The following is a 21,348-nucleotide window of genomic DNA, read 5'->3' on the forward strand; positions in this document are numbered from 1 at the left end:
ACTCTTTCCTGCCTATGCAGGGGGTCGGACTTGATGATCTATTGAGGTCCCTTCTGACCCTAACATCTATGAATCTATGAGTGGCATAATGACTAGTGCCCACCAATGCTACATTGCCATAGCTCGTTGCTATGGTGACATAGCATCTCGTGTCGATGTGCTCAATGTTGCTTTCCACTGCAGTTATTCACAGCAATATCTGATGTAAAACCATAATGAATATGTCGAACGGGTCAGTGACATTTTACTACTTTTAATGAAAAAAAAAAGGTTAAGGAATTTAAACAGCTATGTGTGTTTTGCAAAGCTTGGGTACTTACAGAGTTACACACCAGTAGAGAAGTAGAACTGGAAAGGACCTTGAGATGTCATCTAGTTCAACCCCTCCCTGAGGCAGGATCCCTATCCAAACTATCCATATAATCTACAAGGAGGATGTAAAGTCAATTCAAGGTAGCTAGGACTTTTAAAAATTAGTGTTTTGATAGTATGGGTATTTACATTGTGTATAGCATACTGGTTTCGGTCTCCTTAGCTAAGCCATGTGGTTTATGTAACATTTGCTCTATAAATAAACAGTTGAGGTTTTTTTTCTATTACAAGGGTTGGTAGTGAGAGTAGAATGGGAGCAGTAAAGCATACATGAATAATTTCAACATAATTTGTGTATTAAGTTGCTTTTCATGCAGCCAGCATCTTACTTGAAAAAGTTAAAACCTAGAATATTAATATTACTATAAAAGCCACCCCTCTTCCAAGCTGACGAGGGAAGCAGTTAAGTGTCTCTCTGATCAGTAATAGTTGAAACAACAGTGGCTCCCACTGAAAATAAAGCATGGCAAGATGGACCAGAGATATACCTTGTAGGCTGTGGGATTCCAGGGCTAGGAGCTAGGGGACTGGTGAACCTGTGTGTATCGGATTTAGAAAAAGCAGCAAAAATGGAAACCAAGGACAGAAAAGGCAAGGGCATAGTAAAAGAAAAGCATGGAAAGGGGCACTGAGAAAAAATGAGAGAGAGAATTTTGAAGCTAAATGCTTCATGGAAAAGGATTTAAAACTAGAGCAACATCCCTGACTCTAGTTGTTTGATTTCTGCTAAATGTACATATTCAGCTATACATGTTCAGCTATGCATTTTCTTTGTAAATAAACAGCATGATCCTTAAAGAAATACTAGATTATAGCACCATTTTTTCTCTTAAATGGAACAACTCATAACATCTCAAAATTTGGGCTGTTTGCTCATGACAAACAGTGAAAACACGGATTCTAGGACTAAGATCTCTTTTCCCAGGAGAGAAATTGTGATCTAGATTTGAGCTGAAACAAGAGAAAACAAATGATGCAGTTGCTCATAGAAATAAGTGATGGCTAAAAGAAATTAAAATAAGACCAAAACTAGGAGCTGGATACTTTGTAAAAGGAATTAAATGCCAGCACTCAAATAAACCAGTGGATGTTTAGCACTTGAGTTTGGTCCATTGGAAACTATACTGGTAGAGCACTGTACAGTTGGTACAAGGTCCAGCTGGATGTTTTGCAGACAGCCTTCGCTGCTGATGGCACCCAGTGAGGGACCCCCCCACTGCACACATCTCATCTCAGTGTCTTTTGCAGGCTCCCATGTCTGCTGGGCCAGGCCAAAGCTAGCGGGTTGGCCCAGTGCCTGCAGGTCATTTTCTCAGGCTTGCTCTGGGGTGGGGCGTTGTCAGCTGCACATCCTCAGGGCAGTGGAGTGGGACTCTGCTTTCCCACCCCTGAAGCTGACACAGGGCAGGGTTTGTTTCGTGCTCAGCTGGAGCAGCGGAATCTGACTGAACCACAAACTGTCTCTGTGAAGTGGGGTGGGGGCAGAGCAATGCACGCTGGGATGCTGGAAGATGGCATAGAGGCTTTTATCAGAGTGGTAAGTGAACAAGCATTCATTTCTCTGGTAGAAACTCTAACAGAGCCCACTTCTAACTCATGAGAAGTGGTAGAAGTTTCTACCAGACCTGCCATTTTTGGTCCAGTAGAAACTGTTTTGAACATTTGTACACATAAGGTTTCCCCTGGTGGAACTGCAATTCTAGTGGTAAAAATGTAACAACCCCATAGGATTTCCCTAGAGACCTCTGTTTCTAGAAGAACAGCCATGAAGTAAGAAGATCTCTTAACTATTGTTCACTCCACAGAGCAATAAATGCTATTATTTTGATGCTCGGTGAAACTTCAAGACTATAAACTGAAGCATTTCTTAGTGCATATTGCACTTCTATGAACTTTTCTATAAGAAAAACTATATGGTCCTTACAGTGCAAAATCCTAGTACCATAGAACTGTTTTTCTCAACCTTTTAATTAGCAAGTACCCCCTAACTTCTGAAAATTTTAATAAGTACCCCAACATTCAATTTCCCAGGGGATTTAATAGTTACAGACTAATGTGTGTCATATGTTGGAAGAAGGGCTGTGTATATAAGGCTGTGATATGACAGATGTCTGATCTGGTGTGGGTAGGTTTGCCACCTTTTAAACCAGGGGTGCACAACTCAAGTATGTAACTGGGCTAGAGGTGATGTTGGCCAAAGCAAGGTGGGTTGAACACCAAATTCTTATTAGGGAATTAATTTTTTTTAAATTGCACCAAATGATTGCCATTGTTTTGAGAGGAAAAGAGAAGAAGAGAGAGAGTGTTGGGGTACCTGTGTACCCCCTGCCTGTGTCTCAAGTACCCCCAGGGGTACATGTACCACAGGTTGAGAAACTGTGGCATAGAAAATAAGGGGTATAAGGGACTTCAGGAGATAATCTAGTCTGGTTTCCCCTTCAAGGCAGAAAGAATATCCCTGTCTAAACCACCCCAGGGAATTGTTTAACTTAGATTCTAAAATGTTTATTGATGGACTTCCCACCTATTCTCTGGGTAAACTGAGAAATTAACTGCCTTCACAGTTAGAAAGTTCTTCTGAATATCCAATCGAATTTTTTTGTTACAATTTAAAGACTCCTTCTCCTGTCAGCTCTGGATATAGAGAATGATCACCATCCTCTTTAAAAAAAAAGAAAAATTACTTTTTGTATTTGAAAACTGATAGTCTCTTTCTTGATTTTCCTGTCTCCAGACTACATAAGTCTAATTCTTCTGACCTTTCCTTGTAAGTCATGTTTCCTAGATCTCCAACAATTTGTGTTGCTCTCCTTTCCAATTTGTATTCAGGCCATTGATTGTCTAGGTGCAGTGTTTTATATTTATACTTATTGAATTTCAATCCATTAATTAAAAAAACCCTCTAATTTGTCAAGGTCATTTTGAATCCTATTACCTAGTGTCTGCTACTGCATGTAGCTTGGTGTCATATGTAAATTTATCAGGTGCACACTCAGTAACATCCTCCAAGGCATTAATGAAGAGAGTAAACTGTATCCTGGGGAATTTCACTTAATATCTCCTCCCCAGTTAGACACAAAGCCATTGAATACTACTCTTTGAGCAGGGTGATCCAACCAGTTACGCACTCACCTTACAGTAGTTTAATCTTGCTTGTACTGATGTTTCCTTAGCTGACTTATGAGACTGCCTTAGGAGAGTTTTGAAAACCTTGCTAAAGTTGAGGTATTTCATGTTCACTGATCTCTCCATCTGCAAAGCCCCCAATATATCATCAAAGGAAATTAGGCTGGTTAAATATGATTTGCTACCAAGAAGCTTACTTTGGCTATTCCCTTTCACTCTTTTACCTTCTAGGTGGTTAGAAAATATTTAATAATACCCTCTAGTATCTTCCTTGGTGTTGAGTGCACATAATGAAGTGCATGCTATATTATTACAAAAATGACAAAAATTACATCTTATTCAGACAGCTGCTGGAACTTTTTGGGGCACAGCATATAATCCAGTAGGGGCTAGCCTTTTTTGGCTGGAGTGCCACAAATTAAGCCTGAGTTAATGCTGTCCTGAGTTCTACTTCAGTCCCCTTCCTGTACCTGATTTGCTGCTGTGCTTTCTGCTCCCAGCCCTGTGCTCCCTGCCTTACCTGCTGCTCTTTCTTCCCTGTGCTCCCTGCCTGATTTGCTGCTTTGCTTTATGCTTCCTGCCCTATCTGTCAGTGTGCTGCCTGTCCCCTCCCTGATCTGGCACATGCCACACACACAAGCCATCCATGCCTTTCATGGCACCTGTGCCACATTAAAATCCGTCCATAAGTAAAACTGTTTATGGAGGACAATAGCAAGTTCTGCATGTAGTCTAGTGGCTCCAGTGATTATATTTCAATCTCTGTTGAAACTGTTCTACCTTACCATTTTGTATTCTTTCCATCCTTTTTGGAAATCCAGACTCCCATCTTCTCTATGTTGTATAACTGTCCATCCTCCTCCTGAGACCTCCATATTACAAAATACCTAAAAAAATAAATTATATTAGCTTCAGAATTATATTACCTTTAAAAAGGTCAATATTCTTTAATAATCTTAAATTGTTAGGAATTTATTAATTATAACCTAGTACTCATAGCACAGTATCACACAGGGAGAAAGGAACTTCCAGGAATATTTGCAGTGAACTTGGATGCAATAAAGCCGAAATATAGACAAGATAAGACAGTCTCTTTCAATAAAAATATTGCTATTATTTTTTTTTTATTCTGTAATACCCACAATACACCAGGAAATGCTGCCTTAGTATATAGTAAGACACAAACTTTGCTGCAAATAACTTGCCATTTAAGAATATAAAGGCAAGATCCTATTCCACCTATTAGGTGCTTAAGTGGACCTAAGGCACTAATGTGTCAACCTATTCCACCTTGCTCAAGTCCCTGAAAATCCATTTATGTATTTACCTCTATAGCACACAGTCAACCAAGCCTTAAGACATGGTCAAAAGACAACAAGGAGGATAAAGACCCACCCACCTTTTGCATTAACCATTTTTCAGAGTGGAAAAAGATTGAATATAGTTCTGCTTACATACCTAATGGATAGAATAGGGTCTGCCCCAATGTGTATAAAGAAAAAGTGGTGACACATAGGGATGGGGCCATCTGGGATCATTCCTGGAAAATGGATGACCAGTATTGACCACATCCTATCATCATACCACTAGTAAAACTCTAAATGAAGTCAATACAGTTTTTTACTGACACATTTTGTAATAGTATTTTCTCTTTTTAAGTATACCCACCAAATAATGTACATAATAGTTTTAATGGGTATTTTATTTTAATGGAGATTTTAAATTTTATGTGTATAACTAGTGCATATAAATTATACAAATATAAAACATAATACATAATTTATTGTGCATCCACTCACATTTCTTAGGATACAGAAAAAATTGTGCTCAATAATATTTCTATGTTGTGTGCACCTTCATTTTATAACTGAACTGAGTTATTTACTATTAATTCAAGCAAATTTCCCATGGTTTTCATTCTCAGATGCACGTTTCTTCTCACACTGTCACTAGGACTCTTCCAGATTTCATCTGACTGTGCTCTTTAATAAAATTACATGTCCCCATGAGACAGGCTGTCAGTTTATGCAGAGTTGAACAGTTTCTATCCATCTGCTCAGCACTTGACATTCACATTTACCAGCACAGAAAATGTCAGCCCACACAGTATTGGCCAGTAATTTAAAGCCTGATGTTGCTCTGCCAACTAAAGTCAATGCCCAGTTCCTTTAAATAAAAATTTCTATATCAGTCAACCAAAGAAGAATATTTCATCCCCAGGCAAATCAATTCCATGCTCTTACACTCTAAGACATGTAGTTGCCGCACCATTTGAATTTACTCCAGGTACGCACAGAAGAGGTTACTCTGTACATAAAGAAAAATGCTGGACGTTGCAAACATATGAACCTGATTTAAGAGTAACCGCAAAACCCTCACAATTCACTACACAAAGATATTGGTTCAATGTCTCCTTCTGTAAGGATACCATGAATCAAAACATATTTTAGCGGCCTTAATTTCCTCATATTTTGATTTACAATGAGCATTTCTATGTGATGGATGTGCCTTATTTGAAATTCACCTCAAGCTCTAACTAATCTAGTTTTCATTTTTAATGCATTAAACCTTATCTCATGTCAAGAGTGCTAATATTTAAATTTACCAAAAGACAAATAATGTAACATTTCCATAGGATAACTATAAAATTATAAATGCCCTGAAAAAAATGTTTGATGGTCTGTTTGAATGATACAGCAAATTATAAATGAGGTATTGCACAGTGACAGAAGGATTTACAGCACTAAATTATTCACTAGCTGCTACTGTGTGGTCTGGCACTTGCCCGGGTGGTGGATGCAAACACCTGCCGCATTAGCAGGAGCACCAAGCTGATTATAAATGTTGGCTTTGCCAACAAGGAGGCAAGACATTTTTCGAGCCAGAAAATGTCCTGAACTGGCTCCTGTCCCAGGCAGGGTCAAGGCATTCAGCTATTAAACAATTTTAGCATGTTTTCAGGTTTAAGGCTGAATAAAAAAAAAAAAAAGAAGAAATTTGAATAACTATTTTTATGAATGCATAGATTATAAGAATAGTTGTTTTTCTATAGACTCAGATTAAAAGTATCCACTGAGCATTTGTCCTCATTAAGGTGCATGGATGAAAAGACAAGCTATTAATTATTACATATTTTGGATTAACTATAGGTATTTAGGTTTATATATTTTAAAATTGTGAACTGGGTTAAAATATTTATAACAGCCATTTGGAGATCAACAGTCCTTTTAAAATAAAAAGAAGGAATATGTACCAGCTCTATTGAGTCAAAATGATGCATGTATTTACAGTGAGTCAGGGAGACCTGTATGTCATTTAAAATGACAACCTCAAATACAATGGCCACTAAAATCAATAAGAGCTTTTTCACAGATTCAGATGGATATTGAATCTTTAATTGATCGCTTTCATTAATACCTCTAATTATTTGAATTCAAGCAGCTTAAATGTATAATTTTATACATATCTCAAAATAAAACCTTAGAATTCTGTATGCCCATCGATTATCTCAGTATCTTATAGCTATCTACATATCTATGAAGAAAGTTTAAGTAAATAGAGCTTCCCAAATGTGAATATAAAATATCAAACATGTGATGGGTATGAACAAGACTTCTAATCTAATATTTGAAGTATGTGAACACCAAAAAGGCAGAATAATTAACTCATGGCGATGCTAGGGTAAATCTGAGCAAATGAGACTTAAATTCAATGTCAAGGAAAAGATTCTAGAAAGTAGCCCAGGAAAAAAACGATGCAAGTATAACCTGCAATTAATATGTGAACTAAACTACAGAATCATAATAATTAGATGATTCCCACTCAGGATTTGTGAGAACTTGACAAAGTAACAGTCTGCTCAACCATTTGGTCCCCAAATCAAGACCCATTACGACAATAAGGTTATAACCTGACCGCTTTGGAGGAGGATCGGCTGTGCTGGTATATGTCCCCACACACCTGATCCATTTCATTGGCATCTATAGACATTTCTGGGCCTGTTTCCCACGGAGTCAGGACCCTGATTTTCTAGGGGCTTCAGAGGTCAAATCCTATTGGACAACAGACCTGTGTACCATCCTCCAACTTGGGGTATGGCAGTGAGACATTCACACCATGGGAATCCCCTCCTGCCAGGGATTTCTGAAGCATGCATCTACAACTGCATCCCAGGTGTTCCCCCGCAGGGAAATTCCTGTGGTGTGCAATAAGCAGACATCCTCCCCCCCACCATACATGCACACACACACACACGTACACGCACGCACACACACACACTTTCTTGCTGCTATGGGAAGCAAACTAAAGTACAACCTCTCTGAGCAATTTTCTGCAATTGTAACAAATGAATCAAGCTGACCCCATTGACTGTATAGCTGATCCATTAATGGACTAAACAGGGCTACAACATGGATTTCTAAAATGTGATTTCTCCATCTGATGTAACTGAATGAACTAAGATCAAGACAAACAGACCCAAAAGTGCACCAGTAGAGAGTTGACAGATATTTAAATAGCTCACTGATCGCAGCCTCAACAGTCAATTTATGAACTTGAATACAACTAATACAACCGCCTGCGAATTTGCAGAGGCAGTGTGAATTGAATCTAGATTGTTTTAAAATATTTCACAATTATAGTTTTAACAGCTTCCCCCATATCTACTCAGGCTAAGAAGATCCTTCATATTACATTTTAAACATCTCAATTATCTTGTGCATTGACTATTCAGGCATCACTGCATTAAACTTTATTCACAATGTCCTTCCTTTAGTGCTGGTTTATGCTGCTCCCTATTCTTACCCTGAAGAATATTTCTGGAATGAAATGGAACCTGTTATCAGTGATTAATTAGAGATTGTTCATTTTTAGACTAGTGGATCATTCATTAAAGAAAATGTTATGAGTCACATTTACAGTCAAACGATACCATTATCAAAACAAATTTCATTTTAGATAGGCCTCACATAAACTTGATATGTAATTCTAACCTCAAACTGGGTTGATATTCAAGCGGTAACAGTTATCAGAGTCTGATGGCAATAGTGTGCCATAAGAGGTGCACCCAGTAACTCTTTATTTTTATCTAAAAAGAACTTTATTTCATTTACTTGTATATTTTAGTTGGGGAAGAGAAACCTGTGTTCTACTATCACAAATGTGTATCTTTTCTAGCTCACCATCCTTTTTCTCCAGAGCCCAACATGTGCTTCTCACCATCCTGAGAAGAAACCCATATGACTCTACCTTCTTACAAATCTCCACCTAGGATGTGATTCATCCCAATGTCCCTTTCTCTTTACCACCAACTCCTCTCCTATCTAGTACTCATTGGTTTTCCCATTACGAAATTCAGCATTCCTTTCCTTGTTCCTCCCACACACGTATTTCTGGAAGAATAGCTATTGTGTAGGTGTCTGACTCAACTATGGAGTTCAGGCAGTTACAGAAGGGAAGGAGGCAAATCATCTCTTGAATGTGTATACTGGGATTTAGCAATGTCTACTTCAACAAACAAAACAAGCACAAATATTGGTTTTACCTTTTTAGGCTCTGATATATTATTAATATAAATAGTGTAGACCCCACTTTTGTTAAAACCAGCTTGGTACACATCTGCACAGTCTCTGAATGACTTGTCTTCCTCACTTTTTGCATTCTTTAGTAAAACTGCAAAACAGAAAATATGAGAACGCAGGTTACAGTAGCAACCTCAGGAAACACTTTACCAAAGAGGCTCTATTTTTGATTGAACATTTTCCTACATTATAATATCACTTAAGTATTTCTTCTTTTGTTTATATATAATAATTTCTGAGTATTAGCGCTTACGCTTAAGTATAACGCCTTTGACATGGGAATAATACTTGGTTATCTATGATAGGGTTCAGAGGCAAAGCAGCTGTGATTTGTTGTTATTCTATAATTTGAATATTAAGACAAAAATAGATTATTTTCCTTTGAATTAATTTACGTAGTATATATGTGTTATTTTCTTCCATAAACATCAATAAAAACAACTGGTTCCCACACACAAATTCTTTGATGTGAACTGCAGCTGGAAAAGAAACTGCTTGGAAGCTTGGCCATACTTAGGAAATAAAAGTGGTGTTAGCAACTCAGGAGGTGACACACTTCCCTTGGAATTGGCACTGATTTAGGCCCTCAGTGGGACATAAAGGAACAATGCATTCTTGCAGGTGCCATTTTTCAGATGAGACAAAACTGAGCCCTTGGCAATTTTTGCTCATTAAAGATTCCACAGTATTTTTTATAAGCAGAGGGTGTTAGCATCAGTGGGTACATTCCAACATGAATAATTACCTGGGGCTTGAGCCAAAACCTGCAAGTCAAAGGAAAGTTTCTCATTGGCTTTAGTGTGCTTTAAATAAAGTTCATCCTTCTTACCCCAAACTTATCCAATAACATTGCTTCTGTCAGTGAACTGAGGCTTTCTTACCTAAAAACTAGTGCACAGTCTTGCTGAGGCAGAATCATCAATATTTCATCACTAAAATTCCTGCATTTAAATGCATGTCCATAAAGTACAAGCAGAGATCATCTTATATACCACCATATACACACAGGCCCCTGGCTGATGTTAAAACAACAATGTGATTCAGATTGGAGGAATTTTATGACCCATCTCAAACATGCCATCTGCTATACCAGGCTGATCATGGTGGGGTCAGCATGGTCTCAGACCCAGTGCTTCCCCCAATTCCCAGAACAGGTTCCAGACCCAGGGCTGAGGCCAGTGATCAACTGATTCTTCAATCTGGCCCCAAAAGTTTGAAAGAAGGGGCTGCCAAGAGCAGGTCTGACAATCAGTGGATTGTGAGGTTAGCCCCAGGACAGTCCAGCTGCATGCATGGCTTTTAGAAGTCCAGAAGCAACAGGACCCTGTGACTTTGGAGCCTCTCCCCCAATTTGGGTTCCCTGTGTCTCAGGACATCTGAAAAGTATGAGTTTTGCCTAGCTCCCCACAACCCACATTTAAAAATGCAACCTGGCATTTTAAAGGGTGCTGCAAAGAAAGGCAGGAAAGTATGCTGGGCTTGGGAGGTTGCCACGTTCCCAGTGGCTGGAGCCCCTCTGCTCTCCCTTCCAGGGAACCTTGCAACCTGCTTTCTAGGCAGTTGATTTTCAGCATTGGGCCAGGGCTGCCCTGGTCCTGATTCCAACTGTCATTCCCATGCCAAAGCTGAGAATCATCTGATCATCAGCAACAGCTGTTCAATTTATGGTGCCATACCTACAAGCCACAAAGATGTTTGATTTTATGGTGCCATAAATCAGCTGAACATTTACTTACTATTCATGGTTTGATTAATATATTAATCACACCATAACTGTAACATGTGCCATGCCCCCCCACTGCAGCATACCATGAAATGGATCTAGATATGCACTACTGTAACTGAGATCAGAATTTGGTTCACTTACTTAGATTAGTATTATACAGACTTATTTGTGAGGCACCAGTATTGTCTTCCTCTACTTTTATCTAGCCTGATCTAAATATGCCATTTTGAATAGCAGATACTATTACAATACACCGAAACCTGGTTTACTCATATAATGCATTTGACTAATTTAATTATGCTAGGGTAAGGAGCATGGGGTACTATACCTGGTTGTCAAAACATAATGGCTGGATGCAGTTTTATTCCCTGTGTTCAAGGAATGAAGAGCTTCACAAAACTGGTATCACTCAGGCCTCTGGAAAGCAAATGGGGAAGTGGCAGTGCTGTTTCTGTATCCTCCATTTTCTCCCACTTTCTCCTTTAGTCAGCAGTTACCCAAGATGAGAGAGGAACTGTACCCTCCAAGGGCAGCATATCTGCTGTATGTCCTAGCATTCAGAGGAGCCTGATGCCTCTTGCACCTTCCACTGAGGCAAGAAGGCTCCTCCATCTGTCACCTAGGCTAAGTATAGACAGTCAAAAGCCCAAGGCTGAATAGATTCAGCCTTTGCAGATTAGTTTAAACTGCAGAGATTAAACTGAGAAACAACTGGACAGACATTCACTTTTGATTCAGGAAATACAGCCGCATGCCTGTAGTGGCTCAGGCCGGAAGCTGGGGGATGCTAGAACAAAGCTCTCTGTCATGGAGCCAGCATGGGCTGTATGTTTGCTTCCTCTTCCTGGTGCCCCCAAGGTCTCTGGTATTTGCAGTCCAGAATTATAGAAAAAGGACTCTGCAGGTTAGCTCATCACTTCCTTTTCCTGCTTCCCGGTGCCTCTGGGAATTGTAGTCACACTTGCAGCCAGCAGTAAGTTTTTAGCAGGGCAGGGTAGCTCTGTACTTGGGAGAAGGGAAATTTAACCCACTTTCCTGACATCAGGCCCCAGCTGGGGTTTGCCTGGGGGATGGGCAGTCCCTGCCTCCCCATGCTCCACAACTGCTGGAGCAGTTATCACAGGCCAGCCCAGGGCCGGAAAGGATGCTGGGGGACTCTGATTTAATGTGAACCAGGAAGGGGTCTAGGACAGAAGTTTCATAAACCAGTTTAAGCCAAATTAGTTAAACCTGATACTACATTCAACCAGGTTTATCTTAAAACAATTTCGTCCATTTTGAAACTGGTTTATGTGCACAAAACTTGTGTTCTGCTACAGATTTAAACTAGTTTTTGATTACTTAAACCGGTTTATGTGTAACTTCTGTTTCTAGCCGTAAGGTACTGTCTTAAAAGTATAAAAGATCTTTTTGCTATTGCTGTTATAAATATTGGATGATGAAATCCTTAATACTGGAGACCTGATTATGCATTCCGAGGTTACACTTATTGCTCCACTAACACCAAACTACTTCCTCATTGAAATGCAAAGAGGAAAAGAAAAAGGACTAGTATATCAGAAATGTATGCCCTATTAACTTTCTTGGTGAAGTTTTGTTAGAGTAAAATTATCAGGAATTCTTACCAATTTTCTTTTCTTTTTTCTTTTCTTTTGTTTTCTTTTTTTCCCAATGTGAATCCCATGATGTTTTTAAACTACTTCCACATATGCCAGCTCCTGACTAGCTATTTTTTGCTGAACATTGCACAGGATTTATCCATCAGGTGAAGTTTGTGAATGATACATTGGCTGACATATGGTAAATGTGTAAATAATTAGAGAAAACCAAATAGGACCCAAAGGAACTGGTTAGTTCCAAGACAAAACATGCAGCCATTAACCTTCTTTTGACAACTTAAAAAAGATCTTAATTGATTTAAGCAATTTCTAATGTTAGCTTTGCTTTTTTTAAATGAACAATCATACCAATATATTATTTAGATGAGAATGAGGACAAAAGGCTGTGTCAAGCAAGCAATGTTACCCCTTTTTGACCTGAATGGTTAGCCAACATTTGGGGCCCTGTAGTTTTGTTCTGGTAAAAGAGGAGACTGGTGATACAGACAGATATATTTGAGGCAATTCTGTCTATTTACAAAGAATGTACAAAGTCCCTTTTTCCTGGACATAGTGAGAATTATACAAGAGGAGTTCATCTCCTTCCTCAGACTTTCAAAACTCTTTCAGTCAGCACTCAAGTCTGTTTTTCTGATTCAGTGATTATTTAATGACCTAGCATGACTTTTTCTATTTCCTACTATTTGTTTCAATGAGTTTTAGATGAAGTGCTCCCACAGCCATTTTGAAGCATGGGGACACTGATACATGGGATGCTCTGGGCACTTTAATCAGAGCAGCTTTTGGAGCCTCTCTAATTAAAATGCCCCTCCCCCCCACTCCTGGAGCACCTGTATAAATGCCCTATAATTCTATTTTTAATAGAAAAATATTTTAAATGATTTAATAGAATATATTTAATTCTGCTGCCTAACAGAACTAGTCAATAAGTGAACCATAATCTTCTCTCATCTTGAAACCACATTAGCAGTTAAGGCCCTTGTTATATGTTGAACATTGAGGTATTCAAATATTGATCAGTGTTAGTGGTAGCTCAAGCTTGGAGCTGTCACACCTTAAAGCTAAAAACCTTCTCTGACTGTCCCCCACCTGCACACTGTTACTTGCCACTAGGGCTAGGGCAGACATTCAAAAAGCCTGAGCCTGAACTGACTCAATCTTTGCAGGTTAGTCTAACCTGGCTAGGCTGAACTGGTTTGTAATTGGATAGACATTCTCTCTAGACTGAGGAAATTCAGGCAAATGCCTGCAGTGGCTCAGGCTAGAAGCTGGGGGGCACTAGAGCAGCCCTCCCCTCCCTTGCACAGTCCCTTGAGGGGGTGGGGGGATGGGGGGAGGTCATGGCCAGGACTTGGCAGGACCTCTGATTAGGGAGGTCTGCCTGCACTATCCCAGGCTTTTCCCCACTCGCTGCTCAAGAGGCAGGAGTACTGCCAGCTCCCAGCCCCCTGCTTGCACTCTGAGGCAAAGGGGTGTGGGGGGGGTGAGTGAAGTGCATGCATCTGTTGATGATATGGAGCTTTTCAGTCTCCCTCTCTGCTTCTTCATACTGTCTGCAGCAAAGTGAGAGGCAAGCAAGCCAGCAGGGAGCTGATAACAGTATTTATCACCCCATCAGCAAAACAATAGCCTCTCTCCATTAGTTAAGACTCTGCTTAAACAGCTTACTAGCTGACCTGCTGATTAGCTCCAAAATGCACTAAGCGTTCACTATTCTGTCTGCCTGCCCCAGTAAAATTGAACACATACAGACACCTCTCGGCATTAGCTAGCATACCACATGCCTAGGGTCAATGGGGTTGGGGTCCATGCTGTGGGAGATGGGAGGGAGAAAGTGAGTATTCCTGCTTGAGCAGCAAGCAGTGAGGGGCAGGGGTAGGGCAGGGGGAAGCCAGGCAGACCCTGCTGTGCCTGCAGTCTCTGCTGGAACTCTGGCTAAAGAGAAGAGGGGAGAGGCCAGCTCTTCTGTGAAGCAGAGAGCCCCGCCCCATCCAGAGAGCATGCCAGGATACTGGGGGAGTTGGGCAGACCGGAACCAGATGAAGTTCAACACTCAGAAGTGTAAGGTGCTCCATCTGGGAGTAAACAATCCCCAGTATACCTACAGGCTCCATGGCGACAATTTGACTTGCATCACGGCCAAAAAGGACCTATGGGTAGTGATCAACCATCGCATGAACACAAGTCTGCAGTGCGATGCTGTGGCCAGCAGGACAAACAATACGCTGGCATGCATTAACTGTTGCATCTCATGCAAAACTAAGGAAGTGGCACTGGTGAGACCACAGCTGGAGTACTGCATCCAGTTCTGAGCACTACACTTCAACAAGGACGTAGAAAAACTTGAGAGGGTCCAGAGAAGAGCCACTCATATGATCAGGGACTTGCAAGGCAAGCCATACAAGGAGAGGCTGCAGGAATTTGGCCTCTTCAGCCTACAGAAGAGAAAGCTGAGAAGGGACTTGGTTGCGGCTTACTGCTACATCAGGGGAGTACATCAAGAACTCAGTGAACAGCTGTTTACTATGGCACCACTGGGGACGGCCAGGAGCAAAGGATACAAACTCCTGGAAGGCTGTTTCAGGTTCAATTCCAGGAAAAAGTCCTTCCCAGTCAGTGTCCAGACTGTGAAATAAACTGCCTCTAGTGGTGGTGCAGTCACCTACCCTGGAAATGTTCAAAAGGAGACTGGACAGTCACTTCGCTGGGGTCACTTGACCCCAGTTGTCTTTTCGTGTCTAATGCAGGAGGACTAAACCCAAGGATCTACAAAGTCCCTTCCAGTCCCTAACAATCTATGACTGTATGAATCTATGTTTTAATAAATTGGGTTTGGGATTGGGGTGTGGGGATTTCTGCCCAGGTTGGCTGGGAGGTGGTGAGGAAAGGTGTTTTTGGACAGTAGCTGCCCTTGTCTTAGGAAGGAAGCCCCAGTTCATGGGGGACCTGACCTTCTTCCTCTACACTCCTCCTAGACTCTATTTCTGGGCCTGTTTGTGCCCCATGACCTGGCTAGATGGCATGGGCTCTGCAGGCTGTTTGCATGGGGGAGGTGGGGAATTGGCTTGGTACCAGAATTGCCCTCTAGTCAGTAGAGATCAGGGGATACAAAGTTTTTCCATAAAGAACAGGAGACAGCGTGGTGGTGGTGGGGGAGAACTAGAGAATTGCAACTTGGGCAGCTCATCTCTCTGGAGTGGTTACACATTAATGGAATGCAAGCTGGGTAACTCAGACCAGAAATAAACCAGCCCTGGATTGGCACAACTTTAAATTACCTACAGTGTGCTTAAAACTAGTTTCAGTTGTTAATGTGTAGACCAGAGCTCCAGGATCTGTCTTAATTAATGTGCAATAAGGCCCTAAGTTTTTCTCAGAATTGTAGGTCTCACAATAGGTGTCAACAACTCTATATTTTTACTTTGCTGGAAATTTACCACATTATATGTAGCTCCTTTTATGGTTTCCGGCACTGGAAAAAAGACAATGTATTCACTGTAAACCAAATGTCTACAAATCATCTGCTCTACATAAGCCACATCTTTACAAGGATTTTCCATAGATTCAGTATGTAGGACATCTTTTCTGGCATGTAGCATCAAGCTGTTAGTTATAATAAAAGCCGTGCCAACTAGCAGCACTTCCAATATCCTGACTATCCAGACCTCTTGCTGGATTCCAGAGGCCCACCTTTCACACCTGTTTTTTCCAGTTTTGGGTGGATACACATATCCCACTCTCTGTTTCCATCTGAGATACAATAGGTGGCTTGGTTTTTGATCTAGTCTTTTTTGGCATGTTTGGTCTGATTACTAGTATGTTTGTGCCACAGTCCACTATTCCCATGAATGTTACAGATTTACACACACAGTAACCAGACTTCTATTATGGTTGCTTAACTGCCCTCAGACCTTGTAGCTCAAATCCTTGTAGCTTCAAGCTTTGTCCTTCAGCTGGTGTTTCCCTATTTTCTCATCCTGGAAAAGGATTTTACCAAGCGTTTATGATGCTCTGTCCCGGGCATACTTTTACAGTATCAGTATTTAACTGGATTGCTTCTCTTAATTCTTGTTTCATTCACATTTCCTCTTGTTCTAAAAATCACCTTTATCAATCCTTCTTATTGTCCAAAATTGTTGTGACTCATTCCTATTTGATAAAAAGCAATACTTGGCAGGGCTCATGCCAATCACTTTCATTTTCCTCAGTAATTGTACTGCTGTTTCTTGTAGAAAGAGTCATGTTCCATGGTGAATGTCACTGTTTCTCAGAGTATTTTTACCTTCCTTTTGCTGATCTTGATTCAAAAATCCAAATACACATGAGTGTCTATAAATTGATTTCTTGCCAGTGTATCTCCATAATCCAAATTGTTATCAATGTCTATGTTCCTCTTTCTCTCTTGTACTAGTGGTGAGCTATGCCCAGACTTGCTCAAATTAGTGGCTGGCTACAATCAGGGCTCATACTAGGTCTGTTTCTGAGGCTACATTCTGCAGCTTCTACAACCAAACTACTTCTGGGGTCTCCCTACCCCCTATCCCAGCCCCCCTTCCATTTTCCCAGTCATTCTGTAGAGCTGTGGTGGTGAACTGAACCAAGTCAGTCTTCCAGGGAGAATTCGTCTCAGAGCTAGTGGCCTTCTGCATTAGATGTGACAGTCTGACTTCCACCACTGAGCCTCTATGTTTTAAAGGATGATGTAAATACTTTATCTTACCCCCATTCTCTGGGTAGCCCAATTGCTCATCCTGACAAGCCGTAATTTGAAACACTTAGATTTCCCTCTAGAGCTGACATTTTAGCTCCTGAAGACACTGCTGAAGATCATTTCTGTTGACAACTTCCAAGTACACAATTTTTCCCTCTGAAAAAACCCCTGGTGCCCTGTGTTTTGTTTCTGCTTGATAGAGAGAGTGATGATGGGGCCAGGTGTTTCTGAAGCAATATTTCTTATTGTAAAAATAGTGTACAAAGAACCAGTGGTGGATCTGGAGCGGGTACAGTGGCAAGCCTGCACCCCACCTTTCTGACCATGTTGCAGAAGCAGCAGCCAGGGATTTGTGTGTCAAAGAAGGTAAGCATTTCCTTACCCGCTTCCCCTCCATACTCAAAATGTCTCCTTTCCTCTCCTTTCCTCTCCTCTCCTCCCCTTCCCATCTCCCCTGCTGCCACTGGTGCAGGGGAGCGGAAAGGAGCACCTGTGTACACCAACTGGGTCACACAGGGCTGTGCTTACTGTGGGATTGTGACAGTGGCCATAGTGGGCAGGCATGTTCCCCTTTACTTGCCTGCTCCCCCCAGGTGGGAGCAGATGCAAGGAGGAAGAACATGCCCCTAGCCACTGGTGCTGCTGTCACAGTCCCCAGTTAATTTAGTCCCCACACAGCCCAGAGAGGATGTGCCTCTGAGCCCAGAGAGGAAGGGGCAGGGGGGTAGGGGTGGTGGGACAGTGAGAATGCTTACCTTCCTTGAGACTGAGACAGGGTGTCAGGAGCAGGGGGAGCTTGCCTGTCCAGGCAGTAGGAAGCAGGGGGAAGAGGCTGGGAGCAGGGAGTTCAGTTTCTCCTGCAACTACCCCCGCACCTTGCCAGATCTGGATCTCTTTCTGCAGCCACCCCTGCAGTGATGCACCTTCTCCCGCCCCCATTACAAAATCCTGGATCCACCCCTGCAAAGAACTTTCATTTTCCTCAACACAGGAAAAATCAATCAAGAAAAATTAGTTTCTTTTTTCACTGTTCCAACCCATTTCCAGTCAGAACTCATCTCCAGACCTCTTTTTTCTTTTAGTGTTCTCAGCACTAAAAGTATTTTTGCTTGTCTCTGGTGCTTTCTTCTTTCTCAGCAGTTTCTGATCCTTCTGCCATTTGATTATTCACCAAAATAATAATAAATACAATTTAAATAAAAACAAAAAACAAAGATTCCTTTGCCTGTATGGCTTCATTTTGAGTGGTGTTTGGAATACAGAGAACTACTGTTACAGCTACATGTGTATATAAAATAGCATAGTAGCTTATTACCATTTAAACCATTTTAAATGAAGACTGGTGGCAATAGTCTACCTTGACCCATAAACGAACTAACATATTTATTTTGAAAATTAAGATCTGGTACCGTGAACAACAAATATTACACATAACATTTCACATTTCTATTCTGATAAGAATTAAATTCCTATTGGTAAAATAGTTTTATCAAAACTATTGTATTTCAACTTTTACTGACATATTTCATTAGGGTTTAAGAAAATGAAATTGCATGCCTCGTTGCTTCTCATATCTCTGTCAGATGTTGTTGTATTAACCTGAAACTTCACCTGATATTTAATAATGCTCACCGACAATGGCAGGTGATTATATTGACTGAATGAATGCAGTCGGTATAGTCCAAGATATCTCAACTGTCGTATTTGTGAAATGGGTAGAGACTACATGAGCTGCTCCCAGAGGCCTTATTATGTCCTAAAAATGATATTGCTAGTAAATGACAGGAAATGAAAAGAAGCCGTAATAGATTTTGTATAATGATGCATTAGTTGAACAGAAAAGTACTGTAATACTACAATGAATCATTGAATTTTCATAGGTTAATAATTTTCTGCATGCTTACTCCTAACGTCCTTTTAATATTCAGTAATTAATCTTTATCAAAAGATGCTTTCAACTTTGTTTAATTAGAATGACCTTACTGATATAGCAGAAGGGCAAGTCAAAAGAAGAAAAACGTGTACCCCATTTGTGATCAGGAAATATATATACAAGTTTCTCTCTCTCTCTCTCTTGCTCTCCCCCCATCCCCCTCCCCCTGGTCTCCGAAGTCTGTGGGTAGAAATGTCTCTCCCTAGTTCTTGTGCTTTCCAAACTCTAAGAGCCTTGTCTTCAAATCTCTTTTTATTTGTAACAGAAGCCACAAGGACATTTTGTAGTAGAGCACGAAAGGACAGGAACATGTCCCATACTTTATGTATCAGAGTATAAGATGTGTAACTACATCTTTCATCATACAAATAAAATTGTTACAGAATAGCTGGCCAAGAATTTATTTTTCTCACAAGGCTCCAGCTGACCAGTCAAGTGGCTGGTTCAGATATGCCCTACCTTTGCCAAACCTTGTTACAATACACACTGTACTACAGATGTACAGAGCACAGACAGGGGTGCTAAATCCTGTGGTCATTCCAACTGACATGAACCCTCACATTAAAAATGTCTCAGATATGCGGAACTGATAAAATACTACTGTATTTTATTGCAAGCAACATGCCCTAAAATATAACACACACCCTGTTTTTGAAAGGCAGAATGAAGATTCCCCACCCCCCCTGGAGTTATACCTGAATAGAGCAGGGACAGAGCTTGATCTTCAACTAACTCATCCTGCCTTTCTTGCTTAACTAAAGCTGGAACCATATCTGCTGCCAAAGATGAATCTCTATGGGTGGGTCTGTGATTTTGAAAAGAGCTAAAATGTTGTAGGGCTCTAAAATAGGAGGAGAGAAATGAGGAGCAGATAAAAGACAAAATTCCCTTAGCTTGATTAATGGACTATCAAGACCATTAAAAAGGAGAGATGTTTGTTAACACCCATGTCTTTTGCTGTATGTATTTAGACACCAAGCTCCTGGGGCAAGGAATGTCATTTTGTTCTGTGTTTATTAATGGCTAACAAGTAGGGTGCTGTTTCACAAATAAATCTCATATGTGCTACTGTAAATAAGAAAACAGAAAGTAAACGCTAACTAAAAGATATTATGTAAAAAAGCTAATCAGTTGCCTACTTACTAAAATGATAGAAATTTATAAAGTTAATGGATGAGTAAGCACATCAGCACAATCTATTGTGGGTGCAGACAGAAGTGCAGCTCCCTGCTGCTACTGAGAGCACTTTGCAGGAAGTGTTCTGAGTTACAAGGGTCCTCCAGACCAAGCAGAAGTTCACTGCTGGCTCCAGCGGGGAGGAGAATCTAGGTGCTGGCTGGAAACCTGCAGCTGGTTTTCCCTAGCTATGGCCCCTCATTTTGTCCCAGCTTGTCCCTGTTTCAGAATGGGAGGGGGAAAGAGAGCAGAGGGAGCTTGTTCCAGGGGTTCTTCAGCCAGCTCTGGAGGTGGGTGGGTAAATTGGACCACTCCCACATCAGGGGGGTCCCAATACACCCACCTCACCCTCCAGCAGGGGCTGAAAACCCCCCAGACTGAACTCCTTCTCCTTTTCCTCCCTCTCATTCTGAAAACAGCTTGAGGCTGGCAGGCAGCATAGTCAGAAGTTACAGAAGACTCACTGTTTTGAAATGTTTTCATCTGACCCCTCATGTAATGAGGATTCAGATTTTCACCTGGTTGGTCATTTTTTAAGCTGTCTGGAGCTGTGTGCTCCTGTTTGGTCATAGTTATAAACTGCTTTCTGTTGTCAGATTGGGAGAAAATTGTCACTTCTGTCTGTGCCCTTTTTAGTCTTAGTGATGCTTAAGCAGGACTTGTATACAATTCAGGTGCTGACATTCAAAAGTGAAATCCAGTTTGACCCTCATACAAAAGTCCTATTTAATAGCTGCTACTTCCATTTTGGACTGATAAGCTCACTACGTTCCTATTCTTAGACATTTGTGTATGCTCAGAAGCAACCAAATTTGGTCACTTCTGGGCACGTCTACCTGTTGTTTTATGGCAACATAGCAATGTGCTAAATTGCCGTATGGCATGCTACAGTGACATAGCGATCATGTGGGTCTACATGTGATCGGCAGCTACATCACCATAGTAGTGCACTCCCTTGATATAGCGTGCTGCCACAGCAACACAGTGGTGAAATCTAACTATGCACCATGCACACAGCGCAGTACCCACCTATACTGCACTGTGCTTTAGTACCTCTGTAGCAACGTTGCCATATGGCAACATGTAGATGTACTTACTGTGTAGGG

The 21,348-nt window shown here is 41.0% G+C and overlaps 1 protein-coding gene across 8 annotated transcripts in view; it reads right to left on the reverse strand.

The window, feature by feature from the left end:
* Nucleotides 1-21,348, reverse strand: part of ANGPT1 (angiopoietin 1) — a 274,023-nt gene that overhangs the window by 88,404 nt on the left and 164,271 nt on the right. For 6 of the 8 annotated variants that reach the window (XM_025202019.1, XM_006021942.3, XM_025202021.1 and 3 more), the window contains 2 exons: nucleotides 9,041-9,168; nucleotides 4,284-4,385 (listed from right to left, as the gene is read on the reverse strand). In XM_025202019.1, coding sequence (XP_025057804.1) covers nucleotides 4,284-4,385; nucleotides 9,041-9,168 — 230 coding nt within the window. Of the gene's footprint in view, nucleotides 1-320; nucleotides 425-4,283; nucleotides 4,386-9,040; nucleotides 9,169-21,348 lie in introns of all 8 variants that reach the window. The other 2 variants (XR_003093647.1, XR_003093648.1) reach the window with 1 other exon arrangement.

Source organism: Alligator sinensis, unplaced genomic scaffold (genome assembly GCF_000455745.1).
Source record: "Alligator sinensis unplaced genomic scaffold, ASM45574v1 scaffold20_2, whole genome shotgun sequence".
In the NCBI taxonomy this organism is placed as follows: domain Eukaryota; kingdom Metazoa; phylum Chordata; order Crocodylia; family Alligatoridae; genus Alligator; species Alligator sinensis.